This window comes from Meles meles, chromosome 5, assembly GCF_922984935.1.
Source record: "Meles meles chromosome 5, mMelMel3.1 paternal haplotype, whole genome shotgun sequence".
In the NCBI taxonomy this organism is placed as follows: domain Eukaryota; kingdom Metazoa; phylum Chordata; class Mammalia; order Carnivora; family Mustelidae; genus Meles; species Meles meles.
The window spans coordinates 19,263,242-19,284,537 of record NC_060070.1 but is presented as its reverse complement, the minus strand read 5'-3'; the positions used below and the strand labels follow the sequence as shown (position 1 = coordinate 19,284,537).

At 44.0% G+C, this 21,296-nt stretch overlaps 1 protein-coding gene across 2 annotated transcripts in view; it reads right to left on the bottom strand.

The window, feature by feature from the left end:
- Positions 1 to 9,698: 9,698 nt before the first annotated feature.
- The window catches only part of HS3ST5 (heparan sulfate-glucosamine 3-sulfotransferase 5), a 267,560-nt gene continuing 255,962 nt past the window's right edge, over positions 9,699 to 21,296 (bottom strand). For both annotated transcript variants that reach the window (XM_046004062.1, XM_046004063.1), the window contains exons 4-5: positions 16,206 to 16,344; positions 9,699 to 12,501 (exon numbers count right to left, since the gene is read on the bottom strand). In XM_046004062.1, the coding sequence (XP_045860018.1) occupies positions 11,571 to 12,501; positions 16,206 to 16,312 (1,038 nt within the window). In that variant the 5' untranslated portion in view covers positions 16,313 to 16,344 and the 3' untranslated portion in view covers positions 9,699 to 11,570. The remainder of the gene's footprint in view (positions 12,502 to 16,205; positions 16,345 to 21,296) is intronic.

The following is a 21,296-nucleotide window of genomic DNA, read 5'->3' as shown; positions in this document are numbered from 1 at the left end:
AGTCACGGCTTGTTTCCTCACTGTCTACGGCTGCTTTGGGGACAAGGTGAATTGTTGCAAAGGAGACCATGTGGACAACAAAGCCGAAAATATTTACTGTCACTATCGACCCGTTATGGCAAAAATGTGCTGATACCTGTTCTAATTTACTGAAGAGGAAGGAAAATTTTCTGATTCGTTTTTGGAAACAAGTTTGAGGCTGATCTGTAAGCCAGAGAAAGACAGCACGAGGCGAGAACCGCAGACAAGTATCACTCATGCACACTAAAGCATACAGACTAACAAAAACATACCAAAGAGTTGTTTTTCCAAAACCCCACTGACAATTGTTTTGAGCAGAAATGTAGTAATTATGCTCAGCCGCACACATCTGTGTCATCCCTGGTGGTAGTGGTTTTGTTTTTTGGGGGTCACTGTGCTTAGTGTTGGGGATATGAAGACAAATAAATTATAAATGAAATTATAAATCCACTTACTGTCCATGGAGGGGAAGTAGACCATGAAAATATTTTGCTCAGAAATGATGCCATTTATCAGGGTATAAATGGGAGGTATATAAGCCCTTATCAGGTCAGGGAGTTCAAGGAAGGCAATGCCTTGAGGATAGGCATATGGCCTTGTACATTGCCTTGTTCATTTTTTTAAAAAAAGATTTTATTTATTTATTTGACAGAGAGAGAGCGCGTAAGAGAGAGCACAAGTAGGCAGAGTGGCAAGCAGAGGACGAGGGAGAAGCAGGCTCCCTGCTGAACAGAGAACCAGACATGGGGCTCGATCCCAGGACCCCGGGATCATGCCCTGAGCTGAAGGCGGACGCTCAGCCGACTGAGCCAGCCAGGCGCCGTATAGAAGCTGGCACACATCTCCAATCCTGGGGTTCAGCACCGAGCCTGACTCCGTTCCCTCCAGGTGAGCACATCTCATTCTGCTCCGTTGGGCTTCGTGGGCCCAGTCTTCGTGAGCCTGGTCTTCAGCTCCTTGGGCTCAGGCGCCAATGTCGAGCACCGTCCAGTTCCTCGTGCTCAGGACTCAGCCAGCTCGCAGCCCCTCAGGGGTAGATCGGTTGTGCACTGCTGTTTCCCATGTGCCCAGCGCTGAGTCTGGTGCTCAGCTCCTTGTGGGCAGGCATCTTGTATCGTGCGCTGTTGCATTCTTTGTGCCAAACGCTAAGCTTAGAATAATGGCTTTCCTGGTACATGGTTCATGGGGCCTGCTTGAGAGCCTGGCACACAGCTCCCCCGAGGGTCCTCATTTCGCCTTGTGCACTTTCAGGTTCCTTGTGCCTAGTTCCAGGTCTGGCACAGAGGAGTTATTGGAATGATTCTCAGTTGAATCTCGAAAGGCCAGCAGAGGTTCCCTAGGGAAATGCAGGCAACAGGATTCTGGGTAAAAGAAGTAACCGGAAGGAGGCAGGAATGTAAGTGTTGACTTGTGTATTGACCCCCTCCCCCTCCTACTTTTATTCCTTTCTCTTCTTATTTCCCCTTCAGATTGTTTGCCCTCCGTGGCCAGTGGGGCATGGGGACACATTTCTGGGGACCCGCTGAGACCTCTGCTTACCGCTGGGGGCTACATGTTGGGGGGCTTGGTTCCGCTGGCCATAGAAGGTGTCTTTGCAGTGAGAAAAGCAAGGCTCAGGGAGCTTTCTCAGAGATGACTGTTAGGCTCAAGAAGCAGAACATACACAGAGAGTCATATGTCCACACACACAGACACACACACACGCGCGCACGCGCACACACGCTCCCCTTGGAATTAACAGCACAAGAAGCAACTTACTCTGACTTTCACATCCTCACTGCTCTACCTAGAAACGGCTTTTTGTTATTTCATGGTTTCCTGATGAACGATGTCACGGCTGGGAAAATCTTCAGCAACACTCCGAGTGTCAGAAACGTTCAAAGAGGAGGGAGAACCTGCTCTGAAAGCTGAGGTAAAACCCCTCTCTCTCCGGAATGCCCTTCACAGCCTCGGGTCTGGTCTTTTCAATTTGGCTTTTGAAGTTCTGTTATCTTTCAAGCTTAATTCCTCTCCAAGTGTGACCAACTAGAGAAAATACCGAAGCCCAAGCCTATTTCCATAGGAATAGGGATTAGTATTCCGGTGCTGCTTCTCCCATAGGCCTTTGTTCTGTTCCAACGTGCGTTCTGGTGCAGACCTGGGAGTCCCACGCTCTGGTTTGCCGAACAAATTGACAAGGTCAAGCCCTGGGAGTATGTTACAGGGATCCCGCCCTCCATCCTGCCCATCCTGCTGTGACTGAGTTTAGGTCCAGATGTATGGGGGCGTCCCTTCTCAGAGGTCACGAGGCCTGCCACCATGTTTTGCAGGTGCGGGTGTATTAAAAGATGAAATATGTCAAAATATGTGATATGCGTCTGAATTTTTCAGGAACTGCAGTCTATTCCTCCTTGGAGGTAATGCTGCTGGTCTGACTTTGACCTCTTTGCCAATGCGAGGCTTGGAGCCCGTGGCCCTTCTTTGACCTCCTGCTGCAAGTGAGGAGCCCTACACCAAATCCGTGTATCTCGGAGAGTCTGTATTTGGGGGTTCCTGAACGGCTTTGGGCGTCAGAAGCTACTTTTCAGCAAACAGTGATCTTTTGGTATTTTTTTATGTAATTTAAATAGTTGAATTTTTTTCATTCACAATTAAAAAAAAATCATTTACTCTGGTTTGAGTCTCGGGCCTGCTCGGGAGGGGGAGGTGTCTATGACACAATCCTTGTCCTAAAATTGCTTATTGACACAGAAGAAATGTCAAAGACACCATTCTCTTAATTACGCCGCACTGATTAAGACAATGAAGTCAACATGTACATGTTAGGATAGAAAATAGTGGTTCTCCACCTGGGCTGCCTGTCTGTACCACAAGGGATAGGAACCGACATACCCATTTCTTTATAGTCTCTTCCCAAACTGCTTGTGGGATACTGAAATAAGCAGCCCAGAGGGTCGGCGTTAGCCATATTACCCATTGTGCCTTGACAGGTGTGGTTCTATTGACTTGGGTAGAAAGTCAAGTCAAGACATTTCTTCTCTGCACAGTCGCAGCCTCTTTAGTTGGTGAATTTTCCAAAATTATTCATTCACCAAAGTATATTCCTCAAAGGTATGCCCATGTCTGTATGATATAACCAACAAACCGCAATGCGAGAATCAGCTAGACTCGTAGAATGACAATCTCAATTTGCAAGTGTTTTTACCATTAGCAGAAATAAATGGACTAGGGACCTGGGTGGCTCAGTTGGTTAAGCGACTGCCTTCGGCTCAGGTCATGATCCTGAAGTCCTAGGCTCCCACAAGTTCCACATCGGGCTCCCTGCTCAGCAGGGAGTCTGCTTCTCCCCACCGACCTCTCTCCTCTCATGCTCTTTCTCATTCTCTCTCTCTCAAATAAATAAATAATATCTTAAAAAAAAAAGAATTAAGTGGATCATCTATCATTTGGTTGTTTTACTTGTGCATACAGGGCTTTCAATAATTAGTTCAATTAGTATAATTATTTCATTAATATCTACTAATGACTTTCTAAACATGTCAAAGCAAATAAAAGGAAGTATTTCTCCTCCTCGAAGGCAGGAGCGTTATTGTGTATATGTAGATCCCTGTTATTCCCCACTATTCTGGGGGCTCGTGAACTGTCTACGTCTCACCCATTATATTGCTCATTATACTGTGTCTGCACATTCCCAGACTAAGATGCATTCACATGCAAAAAGGTAGACATCAAGTGTCCTTGGAAACAAAACCAAAGAGCTCTATTTCTATACCACCAGCGAACTGAGCTGCTCGCCTTTCATAATATAATGCCCTAAACAATGATGCTCAGAGCATGGTTTACTATGACGAACGTGGCAATTAGTTTATTGTGTCTGAAATTCACAATTTTAATTTGTGCTTCATTAAATGTAAAACCTAACAGTTTAATAGAGAACATTTAGAGAGCTGTCTCACTGGTGCCTGGCAAGAGAAGGTAGAGAACAGAGTTTGAAGGCAGCCCTTGGTTCTTAGCATTTGTATCGTACAGTGCATTAAATATATAATGGGCATTTGGGAGCCCAGCAAAAGCCCGCCACATCCACTGCTGTTTGGTGGGTTGCCACCAGAGGTCTATTTGCTCTCCTGGCAGAGAACCAAACTTAGTCCAGCAGTAAAGCCTCCATCATCATAATGAAAGAGAATTTATTCATTCAATCCATAAATCTTTACTGAATACCAATCATAGATTCTAAGTTTAATATGGTATCTATTCCCCAAATCTGTCTTCTGCTCTAGCCTAGCCTTATGGAGCAGGTGATTCTGAACATTGGAAGGGGAAGAGATGCTTTGTTGGTATCTCCATAGGAAGGTTTGGGTACTTCTAAAAGGCAGTATAACAGAAGACTAGAAGGATACCCCCTCACATACATTCATACACCAGGATGTGGAGGGTGTGGCCAGCCGACTGGGGAAGCCACAATGCCCGGGCAAGCCACAATGCCCAGCGAAGTTGGCTGAGGTGCTGAATGAGAGACAGCCATACCTGACAGGTGCACTGTGTTGTGGGCTGGCTTGTTTGTCAGCAGAGCTAAGACATTCTTGAGGACCTCTGGGAATGCTTTGAGAGCACTTTGCAGAGGCTGGGACCCATGTTCGGCATGAGCCAGCCAAAGAGATTAAAAAATAATTAGTTTTACATAAAAAATTAAAAAAAATTTAAAGCTTTTATTTATATATTTGTCGCAGAGAGAGAGCACAAGCAGGGGGAGTGGCAGGCAGAGGGAGAAGCAGGCTCCCCACTGAGCAAGGAGCCCAATGTGGGGCTCGATCCCAGGACCTTGAGATCGTGACCTGAGCCGAAGCCGAAGGCAAACGCTTAACCCATTGAGCGACCCAGGCGTCCCCACATAAAGAATTTTAGGTTATTTCTCCAAATATTTCAAAGACATTGTTTGAAGGAGAACTTGAAAAGGTTAAAGTGACTTTTTTGAAGATGATCCCCTAGTTACCAATAATTTGGCCAATTTAACACACTGTTCAAAATAAGGGTTTGTGTGGCTGCATTCAGCTGGTTAGTGTGTGTGTATAAACACAGATGACACTCAGTGGGTGTCTACTCCTTTTGTAGTCTTTCCCCTGTGGGGGCCGCGGATGAAAAGCCAAGCGCTGGGGCTGTTCTGTGCTTGTGATTCTGACCACTCCCCTCAAATACCGTTTGCCTCCTTTGCCGTGTGAACCTTTAGCACAGAGTTCCCAAAGACATCCCTCCCCCGAGGGAGTGGTCAATTCCACGTTCTGTGTCCCTACGAATTTCACGCCATTTTTTACATTAGTGCCTCAAACACAATAGCTACAGATAATAATGCCAAGTAAACATGTTCTTAAATTTATCTTTCAATTTAATTGTGCTTTCAGGGAAACTTGATACAGTTCAGGTGGAAGACTCATGGCGATGGTCAGGCCAAAGTAACGCGATAATCAGGCCAAAGTAACGCGATAATCAGGCCAAAGTAACGCGATAATCACACGGGGGGAAACTGTTCCAGGGCCGCTGAGAATCACAGCCACGCACACGTGTGTCCATGCACATGCACACGGTCGTAGCGTGAATAATTCTTCCTGAGTGAGCACCTGCCGTATCCTCGAATTAGCAAAACATGCGTCTTTCTACCATTAATACTTCTTATATTCGATGTAGCGACGCTTTAATTAGGCAAGTTGTATTCTTTTATCAAAGTATTTGTTTCCAGATCAGTTGATGTGAAATATTAATTTATTGAGTTTTTCTTTTCTTTATGCATATGCACTTCGTTTGGCTGGACTCTGACACCTTTGGAATGGAATTTTTAAAAGGCAGCTGTGCAAATTTGATAGGTAATCGCTAACAAAAGAATGGTTTTGATTATTCCCATAATGAACCATTATCATTAGCTTCTTTCAACAAGCTTACAAATACAAATATGCCCATACATATTACATGTGTAATAAATGTGTGTACATTTAAATTTTAATGCTAATTCATATTTTTGTACAGACTCAATACACGTCACTATTCAAGGTTGATTAAGTACAAGAGGGATGAAATGCAGCCAATAAAACAAGATTAGAAAGAGATTAGAAACAAATTTTAATTAGAAAATCACCACCTCAAATCCTTTTAGGAAGTAGGCAGACATAAATAATAAAGAGAACCATTTAGAGACTTCTTGACAAGTGGTCCCGGGCTGGAATTCTGGAGGGCGGCTTTCTGGTCACTCTTCAAACGCTAGCTTTTCCTAGTGACCTTTAGTAATTCTTTGCTAGATCTTTCAGAAGCTGGGAACATATTAGGTGATCAGTAAGTGCCTCTGAATTTCATTAATCCCAGGAGAAAGGATCTCAGCTCTTTGTGTTCTTTACAGGATAATTTTTGAGGCCATTTGGAGGAGGTCCTGGGACCAATTTGAAAAAGACCCAAGTCTCCAGGCTCTGAGCTTTGAAGACTTCAGATATTCTGGATCAAGGCTAAATTCTATGGACTTGTGAAAAGACTGGAAATATTTTCTCCTTCTAGTGCACAAACCTTAATGTTAAAGATACTGTTACATAATGTATACCTTGTCATAAGCTTCTCTGCGAGTTACCATTAAGCTGTTTTTGTACCCTTTGAGCTTCCCGGGAAGTGTCCCAGAAGGAATGAGATTTGCTCTAGTTTTTATTACCAGGGAATTGTCCCCTCAAGGGTCACTCTGCCTGCATTTGCCCTTGGGAACTTGCAAGGGTACCCCTGTCCTTCAGGACTTCTGCTTGCTTTGTTTGGAAATGCCCTTTGGCACTGATGCCTGCCGCTCCATCACCCTGTGAGGATGAAGGAGCATCAGCTATATAAACATGCCAGCACTTTGGATAGGACTCTGCTTCTCCTTATTTTGTGATTGTTTTCTACAGCCGCTGTCCCAAATCACTGCTAGTCAGTCGTTTATAAAGACACAAACTTGTTCTGACATTTCTGTCGGTCTAGCAATCCAGCACAAGCTCCGTTGGGCTAAAATTAAGGTGTTGGCAGGTGTTCCCTTCTGGAGGGTCTGGGGGCAATCCATTTCCTTGCCTTCTCGAGCTTCTAAAGGCAGCCCACATTCCTGGACTCACGGCTCCCTCCCTGCATCGTCCAAGCCAGCAATGCTGCATCTGTCTGAAAAGGACAGGGGAAGCAGAATTCTGTGCATTCGGAAATGTTGGAGGCGAGCCAGCTCTTTGTAAAGTTACCAGGCTACGGGGAAGCCCTCCCCTTCACGGCGGACTGCTTTTAAAGTGGGGGTGGCATGTGTGTTTAGAAACAATAGCCCTTTCACCAACGGCTCCCCAAGACCTGGTAGACTGACATGGTTCATGGACTCAGAAGGGATAGAAGGAGGCCTGTCAGGTACCAGTCCTGCTCCTGCCAACGTGTTGAACCTGAAAGAGTGTTTCTTCTCAGCTGAGCTGCCTGTAAATAACAGACACTTGTTCTTTGGGATACCAGTCAGGAGCTTTCTATGGGAGGGCATACTGTGGTCAGCTCAGTTCTGCCTCTCCTGCTCCCCACCCCATTTTGAATTATTATGAACCAGCACTCTTATTCCTGAAAGGTACCCTAAAATGTCATTGGAAAGAAAGCTTTGACAGTGCATTCGCACTGGTATTTGTAACATGTGTAGTAAGGCACCCTTGATTAGACCCTATTTGGGCCTAAATTTCATCCTTGGCCTCGCTCTAAAGACTTCCTATGAAAATTGATAAACAGATGTTAGAGGGCCTGAGGAACCTGCTTAAGATAACAGACTGTTTTGAAATACTTGAGGAACACCAATTTAGGGAAAAAAATCATGCCAATTGAGGGGATTTTATTTCATAAAGCAGAAGCAATTAGATATTTTTCAATATATTGTTAGGACAGTTTTGCAGCTCATCCACTTGGGAATAATTGCAATGAGTTTGCTTGAAGATATTCTGTATTTTCACCTTGTTAGTCCCAGTTGCTAGGATTTTGCCGTACTTAGTCATTTTTAGGGGGAATGTTTTTGGTGAAGTTTTCTTTTTTGCTTACACTGTGGACTGTTCTCCTGAGCAGAGAATGGCTGCTGAGTGTGCCAAAAGAGTACAAGAGACTTCAGCAGGAAGATACTATTTACGATCATTGGAAATTCTCCATCCCTGGGAAATTCTCAAATCAGGCTTATGGAGGCAATCCAATTTGGCTAACTGCTAATTGGAGAAAGCAAAAGCTTACTGGCGGGGCTGGCATGTGGACTTCCCTTGTCCTGGGTTCCCACCTTCCCTTAGCAGCAACACGCACCCCCCCCCACCCCCAGGCCCCGGGTAACGCTTCTCACAGGGCCCTTCTACCAGGTGAGGCGCCCAAACAGTGCTCTCGCGAGGCCCTGTCAGCCTTAGCAGCAATCAGTGAGGGTTCTTGCTGGTCTCGCCACATGAAAGGTGCCAAGTCTAAGATCAGATGTGATTATGATGGTTCACATGCCATTGCTTTCTCATACACAAGTAAGGACCCTAATGTCTTAGATGTTCCCTGTATGGCAGTGAGGTTAGTAGGGGAAGCAAGTGCTTTCATCAACTGAGGGCTTCTGTGAGGTGATTTCAGGTTGAGTAAGGGACAGGCTTGGAACTGGGGATGTGTGCCTCTGGGTCTGTAGGTCTTTTTTTCCTCTCTGATCCTTGGGGACTCTAGTTCCTGTTTGTGTATTTGTAATCAGAATTCCTTATGTTTCAAAATGGTGTCATTTCAGCATTTTTGGTCCAGCAGAAACTTCACCATTGCTTAAACATTTTTTTTTTCCTCTTTGCAATTAGAACTATTTCACAAAGCCGTATGGTGCCACCAAGCCTCCAGGAGGAACACAGAGATTTCATGATGTAAAAGGAATGACTTACTCAAGAGAGCCCTGTAGGGCTGAGGTAATGAGCTGAGCATTTCTCTAGAGGTCTGCTGCCTGTTTGATGACAACAGGAAACATTTTTCTAAACAAGGAGGTTTAAAACCTCCAGTGGAAGGAAGCTACTAAGTGAAAGGATTTTTACTTCTATGTTGCTCAGTCAACAGTGGCTGTGGCTGGTTTTTTGTTTTTTGTTTTTTTTTCAGTGCAGTGAAAGCTATTTCCAAAACATCCTCCCAGTCCGGGCCTTCTGATTTAGGTCCCTGTAGGGGAGGCTCCGAGGTTTAAAGCAATTCTCAAACTTATTCAGGAAGCAGAACTATTAGAAATCACAGACCCTTTTTTTTCTGAGTATAGTGAAGAAATGCTGGCTTACTGGGCCAAAAATAACCAATTAGAAAAGCCAGTATAAGTCAAATAGAATCTTTGAATAAACTGAGTAACAGAGCTGGTAACAGCAGCAAAATTTAAGAAAAATGTAGAACATAAAAGATGATCACTGATTAATTTCTATTCATTGTTTTAGAAAAATTTCTCTCGTTGCCTAGGAAAAGGCTGCCATTTATCAGTTTTATGGGTGGAATACTCAGGCTGACTTTTGGAAACACCTGTGTTTCAATGGGGCGTAATTTCACAGTTACTGTTATAATACGGTACGAGCTGCACAGTGATCTAGAAAGAGTTCCAATAGAATTGATGATGGCATGTGATTATGACCTCGAATGTAGTATTCAGAGCTAGCTGACGGTTGAGGCACAAGGAAATCTAATGCTACATTCATTATGTTTGATTTCATTCATGGCTTGAGGGAGAAGGGATTGGTGTCTAGACCTGAGACCCTCTCTCCAGAGTCGCAGCATGGTGAGGGAGAAGCTGGCCTGTCAGCGTGTGCTGGTGTACGCCTGTTCCATGCTGAGAGAATGACATCATTGTTAATTGAAACGGGAGAGATGATCACTAAGGCTGTAGCCTGAGAAGCAATATATACCGACACCAGAGGGGAAAGGGCTATTTATTTAGGAAAGTTCACCATCAAGTCACTGGACAGGAGAAACAACTCATGGAGAAAATCAACACTTATTACAATCAAAAGGGAACCCATTGTAATTTGCTGATTTCTCTAGGCACGCTCAATGTGATGTCGAACAAAAACTCCCTCAAACATCTTCTACCGGATAGAAGCCATGATTGGGAAAAATCCGTCTTTGTGTTGCTGTGGACACACCTCTTTCCTGGGTTTTTGGAATTATATTGAAGCATGATACAGTTTATCTGATGTTAGCACACACCCAATTCAGCATTAATTTCTCTGGATGGAAATAGAAGCCATATGTTTATGTTAGTAACAGCAGCACTATGCATTTGATCATTTCTGAGCAGGCTGATTTTTTTTTTTTCATCTCAAAGAGGGAGTTCTGAGAGTTTGTATTCATTTGTGAAGCATCAGCAGCTTTCAGTACAGAGGCCACACACAAGTTTCCTAATCTTATTTTATTTAATTTCTCCACTGGTCTGACTCTGATTAGAGGTTCAAATAAAATTGTGATTCTTCTATGCCTTGATTATGTTAAAATATTTCTCTCCTGACACAGCAGCAATTGCACGTAAAGTAATTGTTACAAAGTTGTAGCAGAAGAGCTAGTATTCTTTGAGGTGGCTCTATGACTAGATTTCCAGATGGCTGAGTTTTTTTTTTTTTTTTTTTAATATATTCAACCTCACTTCATAAAAACGTTTTCACAAGGGTACGGAAATCCAGCGGAGAAGCGTTATCTTTCCAAGTGCGCTCATACGCACATGAACAGCTTCGATTTGGGGAGCCAGCAGGGGGCGTGTCAAACAAAACGAATTAAAAAAAAAAAAAAGGTTGCACATAGAGTAATTTTAATCCATTCCATTTTTAAATACCACGATAAATTTAATTTTCACAATAAATTAAATAGCCATATTCAGTTTACAAAATAGAATTACTTAGTGTGAAACCAGTATTTACAACAATATACATTATGTACACGACACTTCTCTTTGTTGACACAGAACATGGAAGTAAAAGGACTTTAACTTTCCAAAGTGTGATTGACATGCTACAAGGGACACCATGGTCTATACGAGAAAACAATAGTGCAAAATCACCACAGGAACTTTGGGACGATGTCAATTTTAGGAGATATGACATTCTTTCAGATAGTAAGAAAACAGTATTTTCTGTTTTCAGGGCACCGACTCAGTAGCTGGATTACAGAGCCAGCTTTCCCTTAGAAAAGAATTTCCCTTAGAAAAGAATGCGTAGCTGGGTCCTCTACTTCCCGAAGCTTCGCAGCCATTGGTACGTTTTCACACGTCATCTTTTGGCTTAACTCTATGAAAATGGCGGGTGACAAATTCTGACTCCAAGGAAGACTAAGCTTTTTGAGAAGAGCTGAAGTCACTTTCCCCCAATACCACCATCTTTTCTTTTTGTAAATAGCTTCAAAGATGCAACTACTTGGACAGCAAGTTATTTTTTGTAACCTTTCAATAGAAAAAGAATTGATCTTATATTTGGTCACACACTGTGTATGTACAAGGATACGTGAAAAAAACGACTTGGATAGTTGTGTCTAAGAAAAGTGCATATTTTAATCTAGAGGAGACATTGTGTGTCTCCAGCCACAACACATAGTGTTATAGGACTTACTATTTAGGGCCAGTTCAATGTCCTCCCAGTGATCTGGTAAAATTTTTGATTGAAAGGGTGAAAAAATTTGCGCAATTTGGTAATGACAGAGGGGTCCACCTCTGGATGAATGCGCCCCTTGCTGCCCGCCAGGCACTTATTAAAGATAATGTTAAATCGCAAACAGTAAAACCCTCTGGTGGCGTTAAAATATAAATTGTATTGACTTATCCTTGGGGGAAGGTTTAGGAACTTCTCCACGAGCTGAAGTTCTGGCAGAGGTTCCGTGATGAGGCGATCTCCATCGACGATGTGAAACTGCTCAATCGGAAAGTACTTCAACCACCGTTCCAGATGTTTGGTGTAGATGCTGGTTCTCACGGCCTTGTACTTTGTGTTCACTTCGCAGGTATTGGGGTCGATTGCCAGCTTCTCGAACTTGTAGTAAGTTTTATTCTTCCTCTCCTTCCCCTCTAGCACCTGAGTGTAATCAGAAATAGCTCTTGTGGTCGGCTCCCTGACAATGATCAACAACTTGATGGATGAGTTCATTTTGTAAATCCTTTCCGGAACCTCCTCCGTGATAAAATATGCCGGGCTCTTTTCAATGGTGATTTGCTGTGGGTAGGAAAAAGGCATCTTTTTCCTGTACCACTCAATGCCCTTGGCATAATTCTCATCGTTGTCAAAAAAGTGGATTTCTTGAGAGGCTTTGACCACAGCTGGATGGAGGTTCAGCATCTCCAGCAGGGCCCTGGTGCCTCCTTTCCTCACCCCAATGATAATGGCCTTGGGGAGCTGCTGGACCAGGTCATGAAGGCGAACCTGATCCTTGGAAGCGTTGCCCTTCCGGAACTCGTGCAGCAGGCCACGCTTAAACTGCAGGGCTCGGAGAGGGAATTCGGCCTGGCTGCGGGCTCCGAATCGGCCTTCGATGGGGCAAATGGGCTGTAGCCTGAAAGCAACACACAGAGGCTTTTAGAAGCTCATGGTGACTAACGTGTCATTTTTCTGCTTCCCTAGTTGGAGTAAAACTTTAAATGCATAAATAAAACCACTGGTTCCCAGCCTGCTGCAATCCATAATGAACATATGTTTGGGAAATTTTATTTTAAGCAACCCTGTATTAAATGGAGCACACATAATTGATGGGATTATTTTTATTAGTGCTCCTTAAAATTTTTATTCGTCAAGTACTTAATTGACTACAGCGTGTACTTATGTTCGCAGTAGAGGACAGGCAAGTGACATGAGCCATACCAATAGCCTTTTAACAGCTCACCAGTTAACATCATTTAGGAAACGTGAAAGGCAGAAGAGGAGCATCTTCAGCTGGGAGGGCGAAGGCTGGCTAGGAGGCCACGTCTTTTGGGTTCCGTGGGGTATGACTTCTTTGCAGCTCAGCAGCACTCATGTGGCTCTTAGAAATCTGAGATCTAATCTGATTAGAGGTCCTGGTCTCGGCCTGTAGCTAGTTGTATCATCAACCTGCAAAAATCCAATCTTGGGACTTGCTGAACTTTTCATTCTATGAGAATGCCTGCCGTGGGCCTTGGGGACAGCTAGGTAGATGCTGTATTTCTTCTGTCTCTCTCTCTTTCTGTCTAAAGGGGTCGGGATTATGGTTTTACTTTGCTGAATGTGAGAACAAACCCACTGTCATCCCCAAGTGCCGTCTCTCACCTCCCACGCCTGACCAGAGATCAACCAGACCTTGGCAGAGCCAGAAGCTGTGAGTCCTCACTGCCAATCCCAAGGATATCAGGGACTCAAGCACAGGAAGGAAGGAATGCAGTGGATGGAGCCAGAAAGGAGGATTTCCACGTCAGTGTTGCCCGAAATAATGAACAACCCCCACTGCTTTTTTCAGAGAGAAAGGCATGATAACAATCGTAATGATATTAGATTAGAGTTATGGCTTGATTTGGCATGGCCAATGTCTAGGGGTGGCATATGGTGTTTCCTTTTGGGTAACAGTCTGGAACCTAGCTGAAATTCATTATAACTTCCCCAAGTTTATCTGAAAAGGCATGTCAGCCCTCTTGCTAAAGGGTATAAGATTAGTCAAAATGCTGCTAAGCCAATCCTCCAGCTGAAGCTTCTAGCTAATGAGGCTATTTCTTGCTTTTCCCGAGAGACCTCTTGTACCATTCTCATCTTCTGGAATGTTTATAATTAAAGGGAGAAGAGGAAAACTTCGTCATGCCACAGCATTCTACAGAACTGAGGGAAAGAAGTTTGCCCATCTGTCTAGACGTCGATCTATCATCATAAGGCTTATGGAAGAATATACTTATATACTATTTGTTTGTGGTGTTTGTTTTTTATGATTTTAGAAACAATTCATGCTCATTGTGGACAACATGAAAATATGGACTCGTATAAAAACGGCAATCACCACATTTAATATTTTAGGTTAACATGAATTTTGTTTTTACAAATTTGTTAACAAGATAAATATGCTAGAGCTCTACATGGAAGATTTAAAAGTAGCAACACATACATAGTCAAAAATATTTTTTAAGTTGTGACATGGGGATATGACAAATTCATCTTTTAGCTCTTCTTGGGTTCTGGTTGAGAATTAAGCCCCAGTTCCCTACAGCATCCACTGGATGTAAAGGATGGACTTCTCTCCGATGCGTCTAGAATGATGTTAGCACCATCCCTGGGAGAATTGAGGAAGGATTCAAATCCTTTTCTCTAAGGACTTAATTCTCTGCAGAACTCTGGCCAAGAGAGGCTTGAAATAGACCATTTCTGTCCTGTGAGGGCAGGAAGACTTTCTCTACTTCCAGAAAGGGCCGTTCCTTCTTTCCTTCCTTCCTCTTTCTACCTTCCATGTTGGGAGCTCATACCCTGCAGAGCAATTGCTTTTTTGATTTCCTAACTCACCATAGGAGAAAATATATTATTACCATTTCCCGAAGAGTAGATTCTGAGCATGGGCCTCAGATATGGGGAAAAAAAAAAACACACATGGAATCTTTGGACTGGAAGGGAGAGCTCAGCCCCTTACCCAGAGAGCAGGTCTTTAGTTACTAAAGGATAGGGCTAAGTAAGTAAGTATGTGTCAATTTCAGACGTAATTTTGTCCATACTCTCAAATGAGAGGTTTTGGGAAAGCCCCAAAGTCATCCCATTAGAGAACAGACACCAAGTTAAAAATGAAAAGAATCAGGGCACCTGGGTGGCTCAGTGGGTTAAGCCTCTGCCTTCGGCTCAGGTCATGATCTCAGGGTCCTGGGATTGAGCTCCACATTGGGGTCTCTGCTCTGCAGGGAGCAGGGGTAGCCTGCTTCCCTCTCTCTTTCTGCCTGCTTCTGTGCCTACTTGTGATCTCTCTCTGTCAAATAAATAAATAAAGTTTAAAAAAAATGAAAAGAATCTTCAACTAAATAACTACTGTGCTAATAATCATTGGATCAATTACTCAATAAAAAAGGAAATGACTGGAAGCTAACTAAGCGTAGGGGACGAACTTGACATAAAAGTTTCATTAGGGACATAGGACAGTGGTGCCCACCTCAAGGCTTTTCACTAATAACCAAGTACCACTTTAGAGAACTACTTAAAGTCAGTGACAAGCTCTGGATTATACCATTTCCCATACTTAGCAACCAGTGAGTGGGAAGTTCACTTAGGAATTTTGAGTTGAAAAGCATCAGACGGATTCACTTTATCAATCAAAACTAACACTGGCTGAAGGAAAATAAATCCACTGCAATATTATCTGTTAAATAACCTAGTGAGAAGACCTATAGATTAGAAAAGGAAAACTGTAAGGCAGATATTTTCATTGTAAGTGTGGCTGGATTTTTATGGAAAATGGGAGTTGAATTCATAGAGAATGTACTTCTGTCTTTCCAGTGCAATAATTCATTTTAAAGGACAAACAAGGGAGCTTTGCATTTCAGAAATTAACTTTTCTGTCTCTTCCAATCATACCGAATATGAGACAGTCCAGAGGTACTCCGTGGGAAGCCAGCTGATATTTGCCTGGACTTCTGCAAGTCTAGTACCTCTCAATGGTTTGCTCATTTACAGCCAAGTGCTAGTTCTGTAAATTTCCTCTCCCTGGATTTTCCATTGTTCTCTGGGCAATTACCCTGAGTGATGGCCTCCTCATCTGGTACTTTCAGCTCCTGGAAACCAGATCTAATTTACATAGTTAAAACTCCCCAAGCCTGCAGCCATCTTTCCAAGGCAATGGATTCCAAACTTGATGAGCTCCTTTCCAGGCTCAAACATAATCTTAACTCTCACGGTGGCACATGAATTGCTCACTCATAAACTGCAAAATGAAGATAAATAGATACAACATCACTGTTTTGCGATGGCTAGAGGTCCACAACCAGAAGCACACAGACCACACTGAGCTCTAATAAATGACATTTTTACTGTATACGGCTTTATCCCTTCTCTGAAGACAAATGTCAAGGCACACAGAATACAAATGGATCTTGACGAACACCTTGGTTTGAGCAACTTGGAGCCCTTAAAGGCTCAATAAATCAAAATCAATACTGCAGGAAAGCCCGTTTCTTGGGAATTTTGAGAGAAGGAAAAAAATGGATAGATTTAAGATTATGTCCTAAGGACGTTTAAATCAACAGACACTTGAAGTGAAACGGGCATACATATGTGTTGATTACCTACCTATCCAAGCTCCCAACTCTGGCGACTAGATACAGCAGACTCCCAACCGCAAGGCTTCCCAGCACGAGCAGCTTCTGTCTGAGCCACGCCTGCTGTTTGAATAGCATGGCCCTCCATCAACCTTCAGGACTTCTGCAGCCTGAGAGACAGGGAGAGAAGGGGACTCATCAACAATTGTCTCTAATAGGCTCTGTGGTTTGTCACAAAGCCATGGAGGGGCAACACAGGCGATTAAGTGATGCATCATGAGAATGAGAAAAGATCCCATTCTGACCTTGACAATGTTCAATAATAGGTATTTACCCAAACTTGCCTTCCTTTTTTCTGGTCCATGGTATACTAATGGTATACTAATCAAATGCTAAACTAGGGGGAAGTTACTAACTAGAAAGAACCTGCTGGGCAATTGTCAAAGGGAACTAATGCATGTATTATACTATATATTTACTTGCAGGATTTTTTTGTTTTGTTTTGTTCCAACCGTGAAGGGGGTGAGATCAAAAGCTAGCTCTTCACTCTCCGAGGTCATCAGTGATAGCTATCAGGACCTCATATGTCGGAGGACAGTGGCTCCAAGTAACCTGATGTTGCCCTTGGCCCCCTCTGCTCAGTCCGGGATTGGACTGACTGATTCTGGAAACATGCACAGACTAGATTCCCCTGCTGTGTGACCCCCTGCTGGCTCTGAGTGAATTCACACAGATTTGGTGATATGGGTTTCACTCTTCCATCAGGACAGAAGCTTACCGGGAAGCTTTGTACTCTTACTCCTGAAGTAAGGCTGGCTGAGGAGTGTAAAGCTTTCCTAGTTCTATTATTAAATTTGGGGGAAAAAAATGCAAGCTTCCAATTCAGTCTTTCTTATTACAAAGTAAATCCAATCTCCCTTCCAAGATAAGATTGTTTGTTTCTTACTGAAACTCAAAATAGTAACCTGAGAAGAGGGACTCCAGCAGTGGGCCATGGGTAGAAATGGTTTTCTTGCAATGGTATTTCCATGTTTGCTATGTGGAAAGAGATATACTAGGATTGATTTTCTGGTCTATTCATCCACTCACCAGATTACCGACCACCAAGAACATTTCCAGCGATTCTATTAGATTTACAGAGGATTCCAAAAAAAGATCCTAGAAGAGTTTTAGCCCTTGAAAAACTAATAATAGGAGCAGAAATCGCAAAACAACCAGAGAACGCAACCTAATGCATGATAATATATACATTATTGTTGAGGAAAGAAAATAAAGAAATGGTTGGGGGAGGTGAGCTCCATGGGCATGCTTTTTCTGTGGAATATAGTGCATAATCTGGTGAGGAGAGTTTAGGAAGGAATCCCAAAGGAGAGAGGTCAGAGAAGCATTTATCCAACAGTCAACAAATATTAATGGAACATGCCTATGTGCTAGATTCTCTACCAGGCGCTTAAAAGAAGGTGGCCAACACGGGAGTCTGTGGTCTAGCGGAGAAGACGGATATTAAACCAGTAAGCACCAGATTCACATATGCTTACAAGCTGTACTACCAGAGGAAGATTATAGGAAGTGATGAGGAAGAATAATAGGAGGAAGCGATTCGGTCTTTCCTGAAGAAGTGACACCTTGTCTCACAGCGGAGGCTGAGAAGCAAGGAGGACAGGACGAGGGCACAGTGGGTTTCAGGCAAAGGAACCAGCGTGCACAGAAACACCAAGGGGGAAGAAGGCTCGGCTAAGTCTGAGAATCTAAGGAAGACTGGGTGGCTGGACACAGGAATTGAGGGGGACAGAGGAAGGGCCAGAGCCAAAGCAGAGAGGAGTTGATAGAAAGGGTCTTTGCAGACACCGGGTGAGCCCGTTGGTTCCGACTGAGCACATCCTGTGTTGTGTGTAGGTAAAATGGGGAAGAGAAGGAAAAGAGGTATTTCAGGAAATTCTCAGAAAACCCTATGAATATATTAAGGAGGGCACGTATTGCATGGAGCACTGGGTGTTATATACAAACAACGAATCATGGAACACTACATTAAAAACCAATGATATACTGTACAGTGACTAGTGTAACGATGATGATGATGATAAAAAGAAAACCCGATGAGGTTATTTCCACTTTATGAACAGGTAAAGCGAAGCTCAGGCAGTTTTCTCTGACTTGCCCGTGATCACACAACTGACGGAGGTAACGCGAAGGCAAAGGCAGTCACTTGCGCTGTGTGATTCAGGGCTGCCCCGAAAGAGTCAATTTTGTGTCTCAGGTTTATGTCTAATGTTGAAGTTGGCAGTTGGAGCCACAGGCCTTTAGCACGGGGGTCTGATCCTTGTTGAAATGCAAATGTTGCAGCACAAGGGCGGAGAAAAGAAAACGAACATCAAGTCCCCTAGTCACAGTTTCCTCCAGTAGCTCTGGGATCGTCCGTGGGGCTGCTTTGATGCCCAGGGCCTCTCTTTCCCTATCTATAAAGTGGGGACAGGCTCTGACCTCCCCACTCCATAGGCCCACGGTGAAAATGAAGCAAGGCTTCTACCAGGAACATCACCGGACACAGATTTATTGCTATGATAGTAACATAAGGGATTATATGTCATCTTCTGTTAGTGTGAATGAATTTCACATGTATTCACGGTCAGAGAACAAAGAGCTATTCTGTAGGTGAAGACGGCCAGCTACAAATGGGACAGATGAGAAGAGTAAAGGTAAATGTGCCTGTCCCGTGGCCTTAGGGAGGGTCAGCAGCTCCGTACAGAGCAGCCACTCAGAGGAAGGCTGGGGAAGTCACCTGGCCTCCTCCACTACGGAAAGGGAGTGCTCACACTCTCCTGCTTCACGCTCTGTGGCATGTTCCCCAGCTCACTGGCGCCCTAGTCAGTCTTCAGCTACAGGTCACCCAGTGTCTAAGGCCGGGGCTACTTCCCAGTTCCCCGAGGCAGGGCCTCTCAGGCTAATGGCCCAGTGCGGTCATCTCTGACCGCCTCTGCATTCCTGTGGTGGGGGTCCGGGCAGCCCCCGCCGCAGCGAGCCCTCCATTGCCCAGCAATGGGCTAGCCGTGCTCGCTGGCTCAAGAAGTACCAGAAGGCTAACTGGGTGGTGAGCCTGGAATCGCTCTGCTTTGCTGCATAGGCTCCGGGGTCTCTGTGGTAGAGCAGAAACTTCAGAAAACGCACATCTGCCACCACCTTCAGAGAGTCCAACCGGATGGGTCTGCTTTAGTCTTGCATCATGGTTTGCTTTTTTTTTTTTTTTTTACAGTAGAGTGAATGACACACAAACCTTAGTCATAGTCATCTTCTACTGTCTTTTTTTTTTTCCCCTTGAGTCACCGGAGTTTAGCAAACTCTTTCTCCTTAATTTCTTCTTGCCTTGTCTTAGGGAGGAACTTAATGTCTCCCTCATTTCTTAACATTTGGGGATGTTCTCTTGGTGCATTTCCCATGGCTGGTAGAGTCTGATTATTCCTCTCATACAGGTTGTTCTGTCCCTCATCTGTTTTTTGGTTATTTGCTGGATCAAGTCCGATCTCTTCTTGAAAGCACAGGCCCTTTCCTCTGAGGGCCCACCTTGGATGGTCAGCCTCCTTCCTTCTTGTCACTCCCAAACACCCGCCTCGGTGGCCTTCCCGTCAGCTGCTTTACTACTTCTCACACCTCTTTGCTCTGATCTCTGTGCTTCCGTCAGCTTCCCCATGGGCCCAGAATGGCTTCCCCCCATTTCCTCCTTCAAGACTTCCAGATCCTGTTAATAACTTCCCGGAGAGGGTGATCCTGGTGGATGGGCAATTTGGGGGGAAATCCCAATATACTGTCCATGAGTGGGTGGGAGTGGGTCAGGTTCACTGTGTAGATAATTACAGGAATGAAGAGTGATCGCTGGGCTTAGAGATAACACTGGGGAGACATTTGCATGTGGTGGGGGATGACTGGGGCTATAAGGCTATGGGGGAAGGAGCCCAAGATTGACAAGAATATCACAACAAGCTATCGAACCTTCTACCGCGATGCACATGCCATTGGGTAAACAGTAGATTATGAAATCTTACTGAATATGACTCCACTATTTTTTCCGCCACCCGGGAGGATCTTTCACTGTCAAAAGCACCAATTCTCCACCTACAGACCCTCCCATTATGGGAAGTCCAGCTGTCACCGTGGAGGATTTGCTCCGTGGGGTAAGCTGCTACTGCGAGTCTAGCTTCCGTTGGACGCCTTAAATAGGCTTGCCGGGGTATCTCCAAACATTTGTTTACATCCCCTCTTCTCCTTATGACCCGCCCATGGCACCCTCCAAAGCATCCTCTTGTCAGCTGAGGATGTTGAGGAGAACGACAGTTTTCAGCTAATGCGAACGAGTCGTCCGCGGTGAGGTGCAAAGACCACTGAATTGGGAGTCAAAGACCCAGAGTAACATCTTGGTTTAGTTTTATAATGGAAACTCTCCAAATTTTGGTATCCTCATCTGTGCAATGAAGATAGTAATGTCTATCTCACAGGATTATTATGACATAAGCCTTAAGTAAGACAATGTGGGATAGAACTTCATGAATATTTGGGGACTTTACAAAAAGGAAGCATGACAAATATCACCAGGAGGCTGATATATTTGTACTTGCAGAGCATTTTCAAGAGGAAGAGAATAAAATAAATGCATTCCCACTAACAATATAATTAGATTGTGAGAAATAGAAACCTTTTTTAATATGAAGAACTTTTTTTTTAAAAGATTTTATTTATTTACTTATTTGATAGACAGAGATCACAAGTAGGCAGAGAGAGGGGGAAGCAGGCTCCCCACTGAGCAGAGAGCCTGATGTGGGGCTCGATCCCAGGACCCTGGGATCATGACCTGAGCCGAAGGCAGAGGCTTAACCCACTGAGCCACCCAGGCACCCCAATATAAAGAACTTTTAATGGAAGCTACTGTTAACTATTAGAATCCTAACACTATATTCTCTCTTCAAAGCGAGATGGCAAAGCATGGCAAAGCAAAGAGTTACAAAAACAAAGACAAAAACTCAACACTTACTGCACTAGGCAGAAATCACTTGGAATTTTTCAGAAATGAAGAGTCCAAGCCAAGAGTTTCTAATAAGGGTCTCTAGGGCACAGGAAGTGAAATCTCATTCTG